This window comes from Branchiostoma floridae, chromosome 8, assembly GCF_000003815.2.
Source record: "Branchiostoma floridae strain S238N-H82 chromosome 8, Bfl_VNyyK, whole genome shotgun sequence".
Classification (NCBI taxonomy): Eukaryota; Metazoa; Chordata; class Leptocardii; order Amphioxiformes; family Branchiostomatidae; genus Branchiostoma; species Branchiostoma floridae.
The window spans coordinates 4,346,400-4,368,866 of NC_049986.1; the positions used below are offsets into that span (position 1 = coordinate 4,346,400).

Sequence of the window (22,467 nt, forward strand, 5' to 3'; positions counted from 1 at the left end):
AGTTCATTCTGCATCTGCTTATAAATGATTAATTTTTTTTCTATTCTTCTTTTTAAAAAGTTGTACAAGACGCCAGACGCCCATCACATAGTGACAACTGACTCATATTTTAAATGAGGCACGTGAGCGCTCCTGACCTGGTTTCGCGTCGTTAAAAGGTCTGGAGCAGTCCACGTGCTCTCATTAACCACCTGTACATCCTCACCTGTCCATGGAACCTTTTATACGCACCAGAGCCTTGCATTCCCATATGTTGGCCGATCTACGCCGGAGAGGTAGCTGGAGAGCTTTAGAGGAGCAGAGACATGGGCGGAATTGACTGAAGGGTGTATGATTTTAAATGGATGGTATAAAGGTATTAAGAGGGTATGGAAAGACAGGCGCATGAAGCTGGGAACTAAATGGAAATTCGTAATGCGTGTGAACTTTCTGAAGTGTCGTACGGTTGAGAAACTTGTCAAGCCACATCAAGAGAAACAACTTGACACCATCCTGAGACGGAGATGGTACAACACATCTTGAACTGGGAACATGGAAAGGAATCCCGTCTATTGTCGCGTTCGTCAAGCGCGGGTGAGGTGGCTGGGCCTGGTATATGCCTACCTCGGATGGCTTTGAACTCAGTTCCACAAAGGAAAAGAGACGGGGGGGGGCGGCAAAGGAACTGGAATGTCTTGTGGGGTTCATTAGGATTCATTTAGGAAGACACTGGATAGCAGGGAATGGAAAACAGTGGTAGCCCGCATCGGAGGTAGCTGGGATGCGGCGGCGAAGATGTTGGGTGAGTTTAGGGCGGCCCGCCGAACATTCGCTGATTCAGTAGGGAGGGTTAACGTTTTGGGAAGTAAGGGCATTAAAACACCTGCCCACCCGCCCTTTTTTCCGTTCTCTGTTCGAAGACCGTTCAGTGACCCTTCGGTCGACACTCCGGACTTTTCTGTCCATAACTTAAGCTTCTTCCGGAGCTTCGCCTTGGGTCCCTTTGGATAGAGTACTATTTCCACTTGCGACAACTGTAATAATAAACTAAACAAAGAAAGACAAATCCATAATTCATATTTGGCGAAGTAGAGTATTTATGGCTACGATTATCAACATCTAATCGCGGATGAGTCTTTCTCTGTCAGGTTGCAAAGAGAACATTTCGTGGCTCCGACGATAAATTCAGAACTGGGGTGGGGGCGCTAGAGAAGATGGAATAAATGGAGACATTCAAGGCTCCAGAGAGTCTCATCAAGACCTACAAACAAACGAAGTATCAGAAAAATCACTAAGTCGTTCTCAAGTTATCATGTTGACAGACAGACAGACAGACAGACAGACAGACAGACAGACAGACAGACAGACAAACAGACAGACAGACAGACGAATGAAGGTAAGGCCCCTTTCCACTAGACGGCGATTGCTCTGCGCTCTCACTGCGACCCAAATAGGATATGTATAACCTTTGATTTCATACTGGGTATATCATACATCATGTAAAAGTGTGACTGAGAGGACAACAAAACACAAAAAAGTGTAAAAAAAGAACAATAATTTCTTTCTACACAATTCGTTGAGCGATCTGTAAAATTTGAGGTCGCAGAGAGAGCGCGGCCGAGAGCGCCGTCCTAGTGGAAAGGGGGTATAACAAGATGGTGATGGCTCCGGTGAGGCAAGAGGAAGAAACGGTGACACATTATTGCCTTCGCCAGAATGGCAGGAGGTTATGGAAACGGCTTAGCCAGGACATTTTGGGTCTATATGTAGGTCAACAGCATATAACTAAAAAAAGTGTCGATGGATTTTGATGATATTTAATAGTTGTGTAGCGGTTGTGAGAAGGAAGGTCAAGTTCGAAAATGGTATACCTGGCTTTTTTCTACTGGTCCCCAGGGTGCTTTGTACTTAAGTGTGTTTGGAGGTAAACGACATAACTCGAGATGTTGTTGATGGATATTCTTTGTTGGACTATGTTAAGGACCTCTACAATAGGACAGGACCATCAAAACACCCACAATTTTTAAGGTCTCAAAAACAGACATTCCTTATTATAACCCTTTTAATTTGGCAACGGTATGGGTTCGTGGAACACTAGTTGTTGTTCTAGGTACCACATCGCCCACAGAAATGGGCAGGGGAGGGGAGAGGTTCCAACAACTCTGACAAAGACTTGTGAACATCGGAAGAACACTGTACTTCCTGTGCAGCGGGGAATGGATTCTGATCTACCTGTTCCCGTGGATCTATCTCAAACTAAGGGCACAACCCGCCGTACGTGCAACTACGTGCTGTCTGCGTGCCAAAACGCGGGCAATCTTTTGGGATCCGTAAGTTCGTACGGATGCGGTACTTACCGCCTCCGTACGAACTCGTAGGAAATCCGACGGATTTTGAAGCGCGCAGATACGCCGTTAGAACTTTACGTGTAGGCAAAACTTTGTGTACCGTGTTGACGTACTCCCTCCCTGCTCTTGCCACTAGTCGTTCCACACGTTTTCAGAAATACGTGGCGGACTTAGCCTCCCAAAAAAACGTACGGACAAATTGCACGTACGGCGGGTTGTGCCCTCAGCTTTATGATTGGACAAATGAGACTGGTCATTATAACCTCTTACGGCATGTGTGGCTTGTGGGAGCGGCGCAGTTCTTTCAACCCTCACAAGACAAAGTGGTTGTGAAACGGACTCTATCCATGGTAAAGTCATTAACAGTCTTTTTGACTACTGCTCCATTCCCAGTGCATTCCTCCACACCTGATATGGCAACAACTTGTTCCGATTCTCCCACGATGATTACGGTTGAGGTGGGGTGGGGAGCATGTTGCAACATACCAGGTTACAAGTTACATTTTGGTTTCTATGACATTGCTAACTCAGCTTCAACTCCGATCCTTTGAAAATGTTCTCAAGCCGCGGTCGCTTTTTCATCGTACGATTTTTCTCGAGGCAACTTTGCACGACACACCCGCAACTGTCTAAAGAATGCCCTAAATGTGCTACCGTGACTATTTCGGGTTGATATGTGCCTGGAATGGTACAGTTTTTTTTCGCATCGGAAAAAGAATAGGAGCAGGTAAATCTGAGATCCAATTAATGTGGCTTTGGCCTTCTTCGAACTTATAACGGACTGAACTTTGCTGACCTGTGCGCTACTTAAGGCTTAATGACCCGCGCCGAGGTGTATATGGTGTCATAACTTTGCCTGCGCTCACTCGGTGGTTTTATTCGGTGGTTATAGCAAAGGCCCAGACAAAATCTGATTGGTTTTGTACAACAAATCAAAGATAAAGATGTATCAAAAAGGTCCATCCACGACTCAGAAACGTACACAGAAACACAGATGCATACACACGCACATGCTTTAAACAAGATTTTAACCAGATTGCCCCTGAAGTTCCAGAGCAAGCTGATAGGGGGCCCAAATTAAGACCATAGCATGTCCAAATCAAAAGATACAAAAAATTGAGGTTCTGCTGCAGTACCAAGGACAGACACTAGGGGCCCAATATCGACTCTGACCTTCGTCTTTCCAACACCTACCCGCATAGCAAATATCATTACAATCCATACAGAGGTTCTAGAGTTATGTTGACCACAGATATGCGGAAACACAAACACATACACAGATAGACAGACACAAAGACACACCAAAACTATACCTTCAATTTTTCATGGAAGTAACAACACTCCCTCTCCGTTCAGGATAACAAGGCACTTTATTAACCATTAGACACCAATTCCCAGCTAGGGCAATAACATTACATACAAAAGATACAAAAAATCAAAGTGACCTTGTGTGTGATCTTGGTACTTTGCACTGCAGCGAAGGTGTCCCTGCTTACTCTGGATGGATTCTGGAATGGATTATAATGATATTTGGTACATGGATAAAGATTTGGAAGATAAAGGTCAATGTGGATTTTGGGTCCCCTGACGTTTGACCCTGGTACTGCAGCAGAACGTCCTGATTTTTGTATTATTTTGTCTTGATTTTCTGGTGGCTGACACTGGTAGGTTTTGATATAGGAAACTCGTGATGTACGTTTGTTCTCTCTAGCGGCTTGCTCTGGAACTGCAGGGCTATCTCTGAACAAAGGAATGACGAATTTTGATAATATTTGGTGTACAGTTATCCTAGACAGCGATGTACACAGTGAGAAGCAAAGTATTCAAAATACAATTAGACTAACTTTGCGAAAATTATGAGGAAATTAAAATTCTTGCTTCAACAACACATAAAGTCATGAATTGATTGACAACTGTATGTTAATGAATGCATTCGTGTTCATGCTTTTGAATGCAACGTCCGATCAGACAATGTAATGCTCTAGTTGACTATGAACGTGCTGTATTTTCGTTACGTGTTAGAGTCAATTCCAAGTCACCATGCGGATGTTTGTTGCCATTGTTTAGAAATGATTTTAAAGGTTTTTTTATTTATATATCTAGGACATTTGATACTTTAGAAATATTTTCCTGGTCCTGTAAAACTTTGGAAATATTCATGATGTGGAATTGGATACTTCCAAAGGTTTCTAAATAATGATAACAGCATTGTACCATTATTTACCATTTTCTACCATTTTTTGTAAAGATTTGTAAATAGACCAGGGGCTGGTAAGATAGCAATTCACACATCCTTGCAAAGTATGGCTGGGTGTCATGTAGCAATGGCCCACCACAAAGGATCAACCAGTGCACAGCAGTGAAATCTAAAAATATACAGAGACAACAATAGGGCATACCTTTAAGGGGGCAATAAACTAATTTTACCATTTGGCAAAGATTACAAATATTTGTAAATGTAAGGAATCACACAGAAGTTTGACAATTTTTCTAAATAAAGATGTTTTTGTACAGTAACTTTCAAAATGTTTCTAAAATATTCAAAGGAATTTAAATAGATTAATATTTTCTATATCAATTTTTTTGAATAAATCTTATCATTGTGGTTTAGTTATTCTTTTATTCAAAATAATTCAAACTTATTACAAATATCACCTAAAAACCCTCATGGTGTCTTGGAATGGACTCTATAGACTGGAAATCGACTCGGTTCACTCCTATTCTTGACCAGACTGCCTCGCCTACTCTCGATATATCCCTTCGGCCATGTTGGTTCGATTGTATTGATGACATCTGTGTGGGCACTGATTTGGTCGTTTGAAAACAAAATTTTCAACCGTAATGTAAATCACACAAAGCTGTTGCAAAATGTGTATATATAAACTATAAACTGTGAAAAAAAATATCGGAAATGTTGTAGAACACCAAAGTCAATTCCAAAGTCTATACCGTACTCTGTGTAGTTGGTCATTTGCTCAACCTCCCTGACCGCTTAGAGTTCAGAGTGAAAGCATTTTTTTTACAAACTTATGTTTTTTATTCGCACGCTCGTATCAGTTTTGTGGCGCCCAGAGAATGTCATCTATGTAATCAAATCAACATGACCTTACAGTGATTGTCGTGTGCACTTCAGTGATTGCAATACAAGTCCATGTGTGAACCGTTATCTGACAGTGTAACAACAGATACATCTTCTGCTCTGTTCAATACTTCATTTGACAGAAAAATTGCCCTGTGTGTGTGTGTGTGTGTGTGTGTGTGTGCGTGCGTGTGTGTGTGTGTGTGTGTGCGTGCGTGTGTGTGTGTGTGTGTGCGTGCGTGTGTGTGTGCGTGTGTGTGTGTGCGTATGTGTGTGCGTGTGTGTGTGTGTGTCTGTGTGTGTGTGTGTATGTATGTGTGTGTGCGTATGTGTGTGTGTCTGTGTGTGACGCAGATTTGGTACCAACAAAAATAAACAATGATGAAATACAAAATTGCTGTATACCAACTACATTTCACAATCAGCTGTCAGCCATATCTTATGGTATATATAATGTACAAGTGAACTGATATGCTTTATGATATAAAAAGATATTGAAATATATCGTACATCGAAATTTGATTTAACATATCTTTCAGACAGGGACTTTCATCCAATCGTATGAAACGTACTTTTCTTCGTACATCACGCAAGACCGTTCCATTTCCGTCAGCATGGCCTCTTGTATCCCCTTTCTCGTATCCATCCCTTCAAAGGAGCATGTATAGCGTCTGCGTACTTTTTGTACGACTTTTCTCAACTTTGCCTCCATTTTACACCTTTGTGATAACGCCGTGAGACTGGCCCTGATCAGAAGCGTTCTTGTTAACCCAAGTTCTTCCTGTGTTCTTGACAGGAAATCGTCGTACTTTTCCTCATACGTCTTGGCGACGTCGTACAGCCCGATGGTGTTGAGGGAGGTGAGGATTCGGAAGGCCATGTCCTGAGCAAGCGGGGATGTGTAGCCAGCGTACAGGTTGTATAATGCATCAGCGACACCTAGCGGAACATGGAAAAAATTAGGCAAACTAAAGCAATGCATGTTGTCAAAAACAGTTTTTGATGGCCATAAATCACGTTATAAAGTATGCCTGAGACTTTTAGAATGATCCTAAGAACAGGATATAGGAGAATTCTTGTACACAACCAAAATTAAACTTACTTGCTTACGTTTCGGTGTCTATCAGACACCTTCCTCAGAGCTTCTGACTGGAGTTCTGCTTCTCGTCGCTATATGTAGCCGATGTAGCTAGCGTTTAATTTTGGTTGTGTACAAGAATTCTCATATATCCTATATTGTACCTAGCCTGGGTACCATCCTATTTCTACCGGGGCGAGTGTAAGGAGCCCCGGTAGAATACGAATGGTACCCAGGCTATATTCTACCAACCTGATGAAATTATTTTCGGAAGATCCTAAGAATTTTCACAGATTCAATCATCTTAAGGATCATCAGATTCAATGATTCTATGGATTTTCCAAGAAAGACATTCCTGACTGCACATTACAACCTACTTGTTCAAATCACTTGTTCATGACCTCCACTCTCACTCAAAATTAGAATTTTGAAGGTCTTTTTGGTAGCAATTTTCCCATTTTTTCCCATTTCGACTGTGATGTCTGCCCAGAACAACGACAAGGTGCTCACCGGCGGGTTCATGGTTCGGATGAGGCGTCTGACACTCTGTCCTCAGGACCAGAACATCTGGTGGCGACACCGCCCCGTCACGTGTCAACACACGAGCACTGATCCTGCAGTGTATACGTAAAAAAGATTAGACTCACCACCAATAATTCAGCAACTACTACAATATTTTTAACCGATGTGCGACAAAGACACCCTACAAACATTACCTACTAGCACAATTTCGTGTATACGTTGGCGAGATAGGTTTAGCTGGCCAGCGCTCCGTATCACAATTGTTCATATTTTCTGGTAAAGTTGGTCACACTGATGGCATTCTATGTTAAATAGGAAAAATAGACATGGTTTATATCTTAAAAACCGTCGGTCATATTTGAACGTGCAAGAGTTGACAGTGCAAACTGGCAGTGAATTACCAGCTGTATATGAGTATTGGTATAACGGTATGGAAAAAAAAAGCTAACTTCCTGACTCGCCGAATTTTCTCTGTTTTTTAGCAGGATAACTGAGAGCTCGTTAGGGCAAGTACAAAAAAACATCACGGCAGTCCAAAATTTATCAAACGACAACGGAGGGCGAAATCCACCGGCAACAACCTTTGACCAATTGCTGACGTCACACTTCCGCTAAATTCACGGGCTCTGCCAGTAATCAGGTTCTCTGTTATCCTGCTGATTTTCTTCTGTTGGAAATCAGTCGAGTTTCTTTCTTCTTAATTACTGGTAGTTCTCTCTTCATAATTACCTGTAGGATGTGTCCGGTTTGAGGCACGCCAGGAGAAGTGAGAAGGTCCACAGAGATCCCCGATGTGTCAGGCCGCGGCCATAGCAGCTGTTGGCTCTGTTAAACACCGCATCATCCAGCACGGATAGAACTAGCTCTGTGGAAAACACACTTCACTTAATATTTACTTCAAATACCTACCATACACTCCGAGAAGATAGACACCCTAACTGAACTGAAACTAGACACTCATTCTCATTTTCATCTCGTTCGAGCGAGAAAGTGGGAGTTAAGTGTTTTCCTTAAAACTACAGCATTTGGGCCTGCTAGGATTCGAACTACGAACAACCCTAACTACAAGACTATACTGGGATCGTGTGGCATAACCCAGGGCTTGCTACCGATCTTTTGCCCTTGCGGCTTCACCAGGTATTACAATTGGTACCTGACGTCGCTTGGGGAAGTAAAAGTCTATGGAATGAGAAGGATGAGTTCCACTTGCCAATACCGTGCCCAACACACAGTGGGCTTCAGTGGATACGGCCTCAAAAAGGACTACCTTGAAGGTGCACTCTCACTGCACTTGCGTCAAGCTTGCGTCACTGCGGGGTTCGTTCACTTCGTCACTGTTTTGTTATTTTTTTCCAATTTCGATATTGCGTAATATGTAAAAGTATGACTTTATAGAAGACGACAAAATAAGAAAATTTGTTCTTTATCTCTGAAATTCGTTGAGTGTCTTTCGAACCCCGCAGTGCAGTGACGCAAGCGTGATGCCAGTGCAGCGCACCTTTACCCTTTGTATGTTGCACTGTTACAGTGTTAAAGTAATTTATCAACTCGAGCATAGTGACATTGTCCTTGTCTGTCCAAAAGAAAATGAATACAGAAGGCCACTTTGTCACCATGAGAATACACATGTACAACTAAGTCCATTACCTGGATGGTTGGTAAAGTCGTCACCATGGAAACCATTGTCTTCAGATCGGACCTCTCTGACAATAAACTGATAGTCTGTCACGTGAGTACCGATCTCCAGACCAACGTGTTGCCAAGCAACCGCAAGTGCGACGTCACTGGGCTGGTCTGTGATAGGCTGGTACAAACTGTGGTACAGAAGGACTGGTTAGTAAAAAGACATCGGACAGAGTATCAAGTTCGCGGAGACGAGTGGGAAGAATCGTGCAATCTGCAGAAATCTTACGGAGGGGAGCAAGGGGCCAGTCCCTCGCCTAGGCACTTAGGCAGGTAGGCAGGCAGTAAATATCTGTAAATAACTTCATCAGACTGGTGAATGACTGGATAATAAGTTTTTTATGCAAACCCAAGAAGCTTGAAGTCACACGAAGTTTCAGTGACCATCTGTGGCCTTCTTCGCGGCAATATACTTCACTTCGCGTTGCAGCTAGATGTCACTACTAATAATGTGGTCCCAAAGGCATTGCCAGATGCGTAGATATTGTTAAGCAACAATAACAAAATACCAATGATAAGAACTATCAGTTACAAGAATCCTACCCTAAACATGACTATGTCTATACCCCCCTCCCTCATGAGGGTACATGACTGAAGTAGATTCTCTGATCCATACAGCCCCCTTAATGCAACAAGTGCATCTTTTGTCCTGTCCTGTTGCCCTGTCTATTAAGTTTTGTCCCGTCCCAGTCTATGACACAGTTGTGATGTGGTCTGTTGCTGCTGTTTAATTCTGTTCTTCCTCAGTTTCCTCCTTTTGTAATCTTGTGTACCCCCTTCCAAATATTCTCCGTGTCTCTAATACCTATATCCCATTCTAGAGATCGTATATGCACAATCTATTTGGTCGGGGGCAATGTCGTGGCGCGGTCCCGGATATTTGACTGCCTAGTTTTTCCGACAACTGGCTTATCTATACGCCATATAAAATTACAGCTCCACACTCAGTTTAAGTGTAAAAAGCTCGATCGAGAACATTTGTTTTGAATCCCAACACTGCGATGTTCCATTCCACCTTCTGCTTAGGAAGTATGGACTACGTACCTTGGTTTTGGCGGCGGTGCGCAGACCAGTGTGTGGCCGGGGTAGGCAGGGTGGAAGTCACACCTACACGTGTCCCCCACCACCTCTCCCTCCCCGTTACACCACAGGTAACTCAGGAAGGCTCTCTGAAAAACCTGCAAGAATTTGCAACTTATCAGTTATATATTATAATGTTTTATTGCAAGTTCATGCCCATGGGGCTAATTGCAAGTGAAGAAAGACTAGATACATGAAACGAATGAATGTGGTCTAAATACATGTAGATAATCTAAATTCTAACCTACAAATATTAAGTGGATGAATGTACATACGGTACAGAATAGGGTACTAAATCTACGTATACGCGTAACTATTCTGTGGCTTGACTTCTTCTTTGAAGACAGTTGAAAATGAAATGCCCCATGCATTCTATAATAGATTGATTCGATGATCTTAGTTAGAAGAGAATCTTTCGAAATTTGTGGCGTATTTAATCATTTAACAATGAAAATGTTGGTGTGATTTCGGTAATTCTTTCAAATTATAGTTTATCTTTCGGCATCGAATTGGGGTCATTCACAACTAAAATGTGTTTCATTTTCCACTGCATTCGTTGTGCACTGCTTACACATTCTTTCTTGAACAGGTAGCTTATTGACAAATGCACAATTGCAAAACATATCAACGAGTGACTTGCAGCTTTTCCGTGATGCAAGAATAAACTAATGCTTGCTCCCTCCAACAAGAGCTGACGTTTTAATAGAGAATCAACTTGTCCTGGTGTTTCTTAAGGAGTTACTAGCAGCCACAATCTGTACCTCTTTTGTGTGTTTGTCCGTCAGTAGCTCATACAGCGGTGTCGGTGTGCTGATGAACAGGAGAGCAGGCTCAGCCATCACAGTATCCGGCTTGGCCTCACAACATCCTCCCATCGCACATCTCCCCCAAGACCGGAGTACCATCCGGACCTGTGGCAGAATGATACACAGATATTGATAGTTATACCTCCATGACAAATTATGCAGATATTGTTTTCGGTGTGTCTGCTTGTTTGTCTGGGTTTCCGAATGTTTGTGCTCAGCATATCTTTACAATCACTGGATGGATTGTGAGGACATTTGGTGTATGTAGAAGACGATGGACAAGGTTTTCTTGGGGCCCACTGGTATGTGACCTTGCTTTTGCAGAATAAATTGAAGTTTCTTTATATTTTGTCCTGAATATGCCATGGGCCTGATTTATTGTTCGCAGGTAGCTTTTGATATAGTGAAAACTGGCTATAGGTTTGGACCCCCTACCGTCTTGCTCTGGAACTACAGGGGCTTATTTGTTAAACCGTTTGAAGGTCGACTATGCCGTGATTTCTTTCCATCACTTAGGTAGTTATATTTTTCTCACATGTTGTCACACAACAACAGTTCAGTATTTTAATACTTAAAAGTGTCATGGTAGGTTGAGAACCGTGAAGCTAGAGACCATTGAGACATCGTTCAATACCCAGAATGTTTTGACTGTCTAGTTATCTCCAATGTCTGCCAATGATATCTGTATTCTGGTCGCTCATCGGTTGCCAAAAAGTCGCAATCCTGTGAAAAACTGGGCCTTACCCTATCATGGCGGAGGTTTCCATCCTCCTCAACATCCGGGACTTGCCCTATCCCGATAGGCAGTTCGCGCTCAGACGGCGTGACGTCATGCTGCTCAGCTCTCAAGAAACTGTCGATGAAGGCGTCAAAGGACTGGCTTCCTTCTGATGCTATGAGAAAAGAAATCAGTGTTGGGCACTCCTCTTTGAATATCTTTTTTTCTGCAAATAGCCTCGTGAGCTTGGTAAATGAATGTACATAACTGTTGCACTTGTACAATCAAAAGCAAACTAGAGTTCCACGAACACATACCTTTGCCAAATAAACTAGGTTTGTTATGTAGAATGATGTCTGTAGACAAATGCGTTACTCATTTCATTTTCTTTATAATTAAATGCTTGGAGTTGGTTTATAAAATTTCGGCATTTATTATGCAAATTAGATCCCAATTTACAATTAATTGATATCAAATTGTATCAAGCATTACTTAAGCTATCAGCATACCAAAAATCATGATGATCCTTTGATCCATTCTTGACTTATTCTCTTTCAAAGTCTTTAAATACACCTCTTACTCTCTTCCCTCTTTCTCAGTTACATATGTGACAACTTTGATGAAAGTACTATAATGGAATGCAGTGGATTTATGAACTGTTCCTAATCAATTATGCAAATTAGCTGTTAACTTGCATAATAAGTATCACATTATATAAGTCTTCATTTAGGCTATCTACATGCCGAAAATCATGACGATCCGTCAACACGTTAATATTTTCTCATTAATTATGCAAATGAGATCATCATTTGCATGACAAATATGTATTGACATTTCTCTCTTTCTCAGCTACATATGTGACAAGTTTTAAAGCCCTATCATGGAATGTAGTGAATTTATAAATATCCTCATTAATTATGCAAATTAGCTATTGATTTGCATAATTGTTATCTCATTATGTAGGTCTTCACTTACGCTACCTACATACAAAAAACATGATGATCCGTCAACATGTTCATATTTTCTCATTAATTATGCAAATGAGGTCATCATTTGCATAATTGATATCTGTCGACATTTCTCTCCTTCCCAGCTACATATGTGACAAGTTTGAAAGTCCTATCATGGAATGTAGTGGATTTATAATTTTTCCTCATTAATTATGCAAATTAGTTGCTGATTTGCATAATTAGCATACCATTATGTAAGTCATCACTCATTCTATCTACATACCAAAAATCATGACGATCCGTCAACACGTTGTAGAGTTATTCTCATCCAAAGTTTGAAAGGAAACCGGCGCCTGCAGTTCCAAAAAAGCCGCTAGGGGGCCCAAACTCACAGCACTTACTCTCTGCCTCAAGGGCTATCTACCACTCAAAAATCATGATCACAGCATGTCCAGAACACGAGATATCAAAAATTGAGGTTCTGCTGCAGTACCTTAGCAAGCCGCTAGGGGGCCCATTATCGAACTTGACCTTCGTTTTCCCGACCCCTACCCACCTACTAAATATTATTGGGATCCATCCAAGACTTCTTGAGTTATGCTGTTAACAGACAGACACACACACAGACTCACAAGCCCAAAACATAACCTTAGCCATTCTGGCAAAGGTAATTACCTTCCAAATGTACTGTGGCCGGCACGTACACTGCGCAAAACCACACAGAAGGAAAGGTCGGACCGAAAAGGCAGCGTGGTTGAAAAAGGACATTCTCGGCCGGAATATGGCCAATGTCCCCTCAATCATTGAACGATTTTTAGTAATCGATCAGGTGCCGTTTTGCTGTTACGAATCAACAGTCATGAATTGGATAGAAACGGGCAGATACCACAATATAGCCCGTAACCAATGGTTTCGTCCATTTTTTCAAAAACAAATTGAAAATGAATCCCACCTTTTCACGGAATATCCTACACATAATGTTTGGCACATTTCTTTCCTTAGTTCAACACAAAAACAGGCAAATACATAATAAAAGAGCCGAATCCCAAGATTCACCCTGATTGCATTTATACTTTTTCATATGAGTTTTGTAGCTATGTTGTTTACCTTATTATGGATTTACTTATGCTAGTTTTATTGCTTGATGAGTAGAATTGTAAGTTTTTCTTGTAGTTCTGTAGTTGACCATTTGCCTGGGTACCATCCGGTATTTCTACCGGGGCTCATTACTAGGGTAGCGAGTGTAAGGAGCCCCGGTAGAAATAGGACCCAGTCTAGTTGACCATCGCTGTTCGTTTTGTTGTTTTAGTAAAGCTTCTATACTATTCTATACCATTCTTTGCTATGGAATTAAAAACTAACGTATCAACTATCAACTATCCAATACTAAGAGATAGCAAATAAAGTATTACCTGTAAAAGTTCTCCAGAGCCATTGTGCCACCCCTACTGACTTGTAGTACACGGCGCACTCCCTCCTGTATCCGAACACGGCTTGACTGATGTAGTGGGTTCCGTACTTCTCCATGACGTGTATGAAGTCAGATCTGGGACTGGCGGCAGTCAGTCTGCCTAGAGCAGCTTTTATATCTGTCAACAAAGTTACATTTAGGCACTGTATCAAAAAATGCGTACTATTATAAATTCATGACCAAATGTTGGGGCACAAAACAAATTCGAAACAAATTTGGCATACTAATCTACTTTGATAGAGATTCTGTCAAACATATAGTTGTCATACTATTTGTACACATAAATGTTATTTATAGTGACGTTGTAGTTAAAGTTCTGTCCCACCTTTTATGCATTTTCGAATTCCGCCGTATCCTTTTCAGTTTGCCTTTCAATCCGTGGTCTACGTTAGCATCAGTTCTCAGTGTTCCCTACGTCTGCGCCGTTTGTGTATCACTTTTGTGAAATGCAACATGAAATTTAAAAAAAAAAGAGTTTTCTCCTCCTGTTTTAACTCACCTGTTGTCAGCGTCTTATGTCTTAAGTAGACTCGATACTGCTCACTGTAGACAGAGAGTTCTTGGCGGAACAGGAAACCCTGGTCCTTCATCCTGCCCTCCTGTCTTAAGTATTCAGGTGTGAACGTCTTGATGTAAGGTTGACCGGACCTCACTGTGGTATGCACAGAGAGAAGGCTTGAGCACAATACAGGAAGCATATTACTGGCCCCACAATCACAGAAATTACGTAACGCTAGTTCACCTTTATCCGTGGAGTGACCTTTATCCGTTGTCTTTATAAACAGCACATTTAGGAGTATTAAGTCAGGCAGTGGTTTCAAATTTGGAATAATTTCAAAATGTTCCGATTTGAAACCGTCGTACATCGACTTTATGTCCCTAAATATGTTTTTTCTTACAAACAACGAATATAGGTTACCCTCGGAAAAAGGTGAACCAGCGTTACATGTAGACCTTGAAAACTTCGGAGCAACCGCCATAACTCTACATTTCCACAAACAGATAGATGCGCGTTTTATGGGGTTAAACGCGGTTCCGTCGTACACACGGCACGGAAGATATTGGAACTAGATGTTCTCAAGTCACCTGTCAAAAACTATGAAAAATGGAAAGAAATTGCCAGTATCAAACCTAACTGTCCACAACAGTGTTCTCTGGAAGTTGCGGGCACACGTATCGCAGTAAATCGCTTTACAGGGACAAAACGTACCATCAAAAATGGCAAACCAACAGGATGATATTCTATATAAATAGGGAGAACCGATTAAAGAACCAAGCATTGTTGAAAGAAACGCAACACTACATGGCCACCGTAATTGGAAAGATGTTTAAATTTGTTGACAGCACTATATTACACAGTCACTAGTTCAAGTGCGTTTAGAAAAAAATCCAGTATACAGGCGAAGGACATGCGCTATCAGTTTCCTTTAAACTGGTGTAGTATGCGGTCACTTCGTGATACTAACCGTTTGGAGAGTTTTCCTGCTGTTGGAGGCCATGTGTCACAGGTCCGGTGTAGTTTTGACAGCCCGTACGCACTGCCTCTGTAACCTCCACTTCGTCTGGTACAAGTAGCGGAGACAGGGAATAGCTGGTGCTGTGTGGGTGGGGTGTTGGTGGTTAACATTGCAGAAAGGTATACATTTCTGATGACATAACTGGCTATTGGCAAATCCGGAGAATTCCGTTTTGGTCAGTGTTTCTTATTTTTAAGACGACTCCGAACGGAACATAACCTGGTCAGCATTCTCTATTTGGCAACCTTGTGACATTTTTCACGACCAATGGAGTCAAGTATAAGCCAGTATAAGCCTGAACTGATAAGCCAGTTTCTGTCTTTTTAACCGGCCTTCTGAGTTATCGCCACCAAGGGAGCGTGGTAAACTTGAAGAAAAATTCCCTGGAGCGCACTAAAGAACTGAGCGGGTAGGCTATACTCCCTTCACCGTAGAGATAGAGGCAAACCCCCGGTGCTTTGGTTACCAGGCTAAACCCACCTGTAAGTTAGCTGGAAAATCGAGGCATTGGTTATGGTCTTGGTTCTCTGGTTATAACCGTGCTGCATCTGTCTGAAGCCCAGCGGGTAGGTCTGGTGTTCGCCGGGCAGGGAACTATCAGGGTCCCCGTGTGTAGGGTTCGGCACACATTGTTTCAGCTCACATTCACCTACAAACAACATATGATGTTATTGAAGTAATTTAACTGTAATATCCAACACAAAAATTAGACTCACCCAAAGTTTCGACTGAACAGCACCAGTCTTTGTCAAGGAATGAACAATCCACTGCTGTCGTGACGTCACGTTATGCAGATAGAACACGTGGTGACTCGATAAGCAGTGGATCATACGTTGCAGGAAGTCTATGGCGCCCAATTTTTGTGTTGAATATTACAGTTAAATTACTTCAATAATGACTTCTACCAACACAGATGAACTTTCAAGTTAACATATGATGTTAACTCGTCAACTCGAAAGATTTTCGGGGAGAGGGTATACATCGAAAACATATCTTCGATACAAAACGAAATGATAATACGATAAGAACTATATAGTATTACGGGATCTCGAGCCTTCGTCAAGTGACATCAATCTCTCCGGCTGACGTCACGTGTATAATCATAAATATAAATGTATTTTATTATGCAAGCCACTTATACATCATATCAGTTGATCATATCTTTTCTACCCGAATAACGCAAGCTTTACACTTACTTGAACAAAGATGCATGTTATAGCATTCCGTCACCAATTTCGTAATAACTCAGTAGTAGGTCTAACAAACTATGATCACATTTTCTTAACTTCCGAATGCTACAAGTACGGAATTCTTGTCAATTATTTTCTGATTGATTGTGCATTTGGCGATGTGCCTCTCTTTCTCAGTTTATTGCATACATCACATGGTTTAATAGTTCTATCATTTAGAAACTTCCTCATGAACTATGCAAATTAGAGTCTGATTTCCATAGATGAAATCTAATTATTCCTGACGAAAGTAATGACGTAAAAATGATATAAACCACGCATTAGAAAACGTTGGGGTGTCTGTGTGGTGCAATAGCTAGAGCGTTCGAATCAGTAGGTCCTGAATTCGATACTCGCCATGCCCCTGCCCCCATGACGGTGGAGTGACGCCCACCGAGCCTCACGGCTTATCTGTCTAAAGGTGCCCAAAACACCTACAGATTTGGTACTGCCAGTGTGACAACATCTGCACACTTGCCACTAAGACCCGTGAATTTTCTTTATATTGGAAAACGTACCCTGGCTTTTACAAACTTGTAGGTTCCTGCAGCATGTAGGGTTACACACACACGTCCCGTGGCCCTCCTCGGTCGTCTCACAGCGGCCTCCTGACGGGATGTTGGCGGGGTTACAGCCGCCCTCTGCTCGCCCCGTGCCGTTACACACCGGAGAGAACAGACACGTGCGACCATCTCCAGCTAACCGGTATCCTTCCCTGCAGCTATATCCGCAGCACAAGAATAGGGTTTAAATCACGTGCTGTATCATGATACCAAGAGCATCACAAGACTCACAAGTATCGTACAAGGAAATGAACTTGTATCTACGACATCTATCGGACAGTGTATCCTCGAACAACATATTGTAACAACAGCAATTCCAATAGCCGATTCTGGTACTCTCAATGGCGGTGGATTTGGCGCACGTACGCATGAAGTGCGTTCGAATCAGCTGCAGTCTACGGATGCCCATGTGATAATAGCAGAACCCTGTGTAATAACCTAGGTTATCGCCAGGTCAGGAGCACCCATATCGAACGTTATACCGGTCCAAGAACGCCATAGATACATGACAACTATACACCGCTTTTTCTTGTGGAAACTACCAAAACGTCAAACTGTCGAGGTTAATTTTGCATTCTCATATTTCGAAGTAAAGGTGTTAATCGTATTTCGTACTGTTGAATTTCGCTATTAACTTGAGAGCAGTGCCTTAAATATATACGCACGTGTGCAATAAAAACATTGCGTACCTGCAAGCCATGCTGACACGTGTGTAGTTACCACGAGATGTGTTGACACGAATGCACGTGTGATCACACCCTCCATCGTAACCATCCGAGCAGTCAACATCCCTGGTATGGTCATAACAGCCGGAGCCATCACTGGTCAGCTTCAGCCAAGATGGACACCGCTAGACAAAAAACGTAGGAAAAAAGGGTTCTTATAGCTAGTTTTGTCAGGGCCGGAATAAACTCTTCTGGACTCGTGGTAGCGTTGTGACAAAGACACAGTTTCACAAACTTAACATGAGGCTTTTAGGCCGAGTTATGCTACGGTTACATTTGCACCGGAGCCCGTAAGAGGGTGTAGTAAAAACAAATCCGAGGGCCCGACCGTGCCCCCAAAATAGCCCGGCCGGGTCAGTTTCTCCTATTGTGACCATAGCATAACAGGAACTTACATGTATTGATATACCATATCTTCATATGACCTACTAATGTAGTGTTTTGTAATCTAGTTTGAACTTTGTTCTACAAACAGGCTGATATATAGAACACTAGTTCGCCTTTATCCGTTGAGTAACCTATATCCGTTGTTTTTAAAACAGGGCATTTGGGGACATCATGTCAATGGACATCGGTTTCAAATTGCAATATTTTCAGGATATTGCAGTTTGAAATTACCACCCATCGGCTTGATGTGCCCAAATACCCTATTTTGAAAAACCACGGATATAGGTTACCCAACGGATAAAGGTGAACTGGTGTTACCTGGCATCCCGTGAACCCTTCGATAAAGTCGATTTTGCAGTCTCCGTTTTCTGTAACACCATCTCCATCATAGAGTGGTCCGAAGGAACCAACAAAGTCATCTTCATCCGTAAAGGAAAGGGCATCTAGAAGGTTTTTCCTGCAAAATGGATTTAATCAAACATGTACGTTACTGTTATTCAGTTGTCTCGTGGCTATAGTTCCAGGATGTATTTGAAGCAATTATGCTGATACGAATAACCTCAATGGAGGAGACTCGGAAAGCAATAGCCCCAACCCGCAAAGACTTATGACAAAATTGATCCCAACCCCAACAAATGTTCACATCACTTAAGTTCAAAACAATGTCCTGTGGAATATTCGCTTCGGACATTTGAACTGCAGTCAGCGCTCAAAAGTACGAGGGATTAAGTGCGGAAATCGACTTTCAGATATGATGCGGTGCGATGGCCAAGTGGGCAGAGTGTTAGCCTTACAGTAATTCCAGGTAATTCCAAAGACATTGAAAATAGTACAGACTGCTTGCTTTGCTTAGCACTCAGCATTTGGTAAGGGTTGGCTCAGCATTTGGTAAGAGTTTACACACAACACTACCAGTAAATTGGTGCAAAGTTGTTTGACTCCGATGGCTTTTGAAGCGGAGATTGGCGCCCCTTCGCACTATCTTCTACACAACCAGATGTTTCATTCATTCGTAAGGGCAGTTCCGACTGGCTCACATGATGAACTGCAGCATAGGTGTCGCTGCCTTCAGGTGCGGTCCCAAACGGGGGTATTAGCGGAAGTGTTAACGTTAGATATAATGTCTCACCGTAAGGAAGGCACGCTGTCCGCTGTGTTGACAACCGGGGGTAGACACCTGTTTGAAGCGTGTACGCTCAGCTGTTCAGGTTTCACCACACGGTGCATACTGTGCCTTGTGTCTCCACTTGTGTATCTTGCGATATGGGATGATGAGAAATATGATGAATGAATGAATACAGTCCTTTTGCTGTACATACATATTTGCCAAACCGAGTTGCAAAGACATAATTTATACGTATTGTAAAACTATCATACGTTCTGCTTCTTCTCGCCTCTTGGTAATGGTGAAATTGTGGTCCATGTTGAACAGTATCTGAAAAGTCCCATTTCTGTAGCATCGGAACCTCTGCTACCACCCAGACGGCCATACACACTAACGGCGCAGACGGACAGACCGTTTCAGTGAGACAATCCAAATTAACAAAATGATTTAGAAAATAGAAACCATAAGAATGTAACTTATGTACTATTCGAATTTAAGAAAAATAATCGAAACTTTACATCGAAAGCGAGAAATACTGGTCCGTCAGATCGGCCTAGCAACAAATGTTATTTCCAGTAAGGCTAACGTCACATTTCCAAACCGGGACCCGGCCGGGCTGTTTGCGGAAACGAAAAATAGAAATGTATACGTCAAAATGTACACAAATAATGCCCACAGCTATTCTCTTTGTGTCTTGTGTAGTGTTCTCGAAAACTGGCCGGCCGGCCCCGGTTTGGAAATGTGACGTAGGCCTTACCAGACGGGCCCTTGCAAAAACCTGCCGAACGTAACCTTTTTTGGTCCACTCCAAGGGACATTGAGTTTTCGAGCTGGCATGTGAATAATGAAAGCGTTGTAGAATCATCCGGAAACATATTCTCCTCATTACTGCTTCAACCATCATCATCATCATCGGCCGGCTCGTGTATTTCAGTTTGGAATAGTCAAACTGTATATGTTGGATCACTTCGTCCGAAATCTCAAAAAAAAAGCCTACCGATATTTCCAGGGCCGTAATCGGTAACACAACATATTTTCTTCACCCGTGACGTCCTTCGGTTTCATCAACGAACATACTGACAAAGAGTTACCGTTATGAGAGTAAATAATATTCAGGTAATTACGTTTCGTAGGCAAACCTGAAGACCCTGCTCACGGATTGCTGACTCGTTCGCAAGTTGTAGGCCTTTCCGATTAAATCGTGGGGCGACAATCTGGCAAAAGCAAAAATGACAAACATTAATTTGTCTCACAACAAAAGGAGACCCAAACTCAGGATACATCAATAACTTATCCCTCCCAGCGTCTCCCTATGGTACTGCAGCAGGACTTCGGGGGGGGGGGGGAGGGGTCCATATATTATATTCTGGACATGTTGATGATTGTCAACCCGAGATGAATTATATTTATAGTTATAGAATTTCATCATCAAGTCCTAATTTGCATAGCAGACCTTGACCGTGCCTTCCCAACGCCTACCCACATAAGAAATCATCATAATCCATTCAGATGTGCTTAAGATGGACACACACAGACACACACGCACGCACACACACACTTACACACACACACACACACACACACACAACACATATACACACACACACAGACGCACACACACGCACGCACACACACACACATGTATACACAAACGCACACACACGCACAAACACACACACACGCACACAAACACACACACAAACACACACACACACACACGCACAAACACACACATGCGCAACACAGGAAGGGAGGAGCTATATGTACATGTATGAATAACAGCTTTCGGGTATCAACGCACCTGTTTTGCCCCGGCCACTCATTGCGAACACATAGGTGTGGGTACTGCTGGTCAGCCAGATAACCGGCCATACATAAACATTTTCCTGAAAACAAAAAGGCCCATGAAGACTTGAATAGCCATACTAAATTCACAAAGTAAGTAGCCATGTGATGGAATCACGTTGTTATTACCTTTGCCAGAATGGCTAAGGTTATGTTTTAGTCTGTGTGTGTGTCTGTGTGTGTGTGTGTTAACAGCATAACTCAAGAAGCCTTGGATGGATCCCGATGATATTTGGTAGGTGGATAGGGGTCGGGAAAATGAAGGTCAAGTTCGATAATGGGCCCCCTAACGGCTTACTAAGGTACTGCAGCAGAACCTCAATTTTTGATATCTCGTGTTCTGGACATGCTGTGGTTATGATTTTTGAGTGGTAGATAGCCCTTGGGGCAGAGAGTAAGTACTATAAGTTTGGACCCCCTAGCGGCTTGTTTGGAACTGCAGTCGCCGATTTCCTTTCAAACTTTGGACGAGAATAACTCGAGAACGTGTTGATGGATCATCACGACTTTTGGTATGTAGATAGCCCAAGTAACAATGTACATTATGAAATACTAATTATGCAAATCAGCAACTCATTTGCATAATTAATGAGGAAAGTTTATAAATCCGCTGCATTTCATGATAGGACTTTCAAACTTGTCACATATATAGATGAGAAAGAGATAAAAATCAATCCATGTTAATTATGCAAATGACGACCTCATTTGCATAATTAATCATGAGAAAATATAAACGTGTTGACAGATCGTCATGATTTTTGGTATGTAGATAGCCAAAGGGAAGACTTACATGATGGAATTCTAATTATGCAAATCGACAGCTAATTTGCATAATTAATGAGGAAAGTTTGTAAATCCACTGCATTCCTTTATAGGACTTTCAAACTTGTCACATTTGTAGCTGAGAAAGAAAGAAATATCTATACATATTAATTATGCAGATGATGATCTCATTTGCATAATTAATGGGAAAATATGAACATGTTGACGGATCGTCATAATTTTTGGTATGTAGATATCCTAAGTAAAAACTTACATAATGAGATACTAATTCTATAAATTAACAATTTGCATAATTAATGCGGAAAGTTGATAAATCCACTGCATTCCGTGATAGGACTTTCAAACTTGACACATATGGAACTGAGAAAGATGGCAGAGACTAAGAGGTGTATGTTTGGGTCCGGTAACGTCTTTTCTTGAACTTCAGGAGCCGGTTTAGTTTCCTACTTTGAAAGAGAATAAGTCAAGAAGGGATGAAAGGATCATCATAATTTTTGGTATGCTGATAGGTTAAGTGATGCTTGATACAATTTTATATCATTATGTAAATAGGGATCTAATTTGTATAAGCAATGGCGAAATGTTATGAACCAACTCCG

General features: G+C 42.0%; 1 protein-coding gene across 1 annotated transcript; it reads right to left on the reverse strand.

Moving 5' to 3' along the window:
* Positions 1-5,740: 5,740 nt before the first annotated feature.
* On the reverse strand, positions 5,741-21,142 carry LOC118421619 (astrotactin-1-like). The gene is made up of 17 exons (XM_035828979.1): positions 21,042-21,142; positions 20,380-20,454; positions 19,265-19,390; positions 18,454-18,592; positions 17,713-17,873; positions 16,979-17,181; positions 15,712-15,880; positions 15,181-15,311; positions 14,214-14,366; positions 13,656-13,832; positions 11,320-11,468; positions 10,531-10,680; positions 9,734-9,867; positions 8,654-8,820; positions 7,736-7,871; positions 6,995-7,098; positions 5,741-6,345 (listed from the first exon to the last, which is right to left on the reverse strand). Exons 1-17 carry the CDS (start codon positions 21,110-21,112, stop codon positions 5,942-5,944), a joined length of 2,649 nt encoding a protein of 882 aa, XP_035684872.1. The 5' UTR covers positions 21,113-21,142; the 3' UTR covers positions 5,741-5,941.
* Between the last annotated feature and the right edge of the window lie 1,325 nt (positions 21,143-22,467).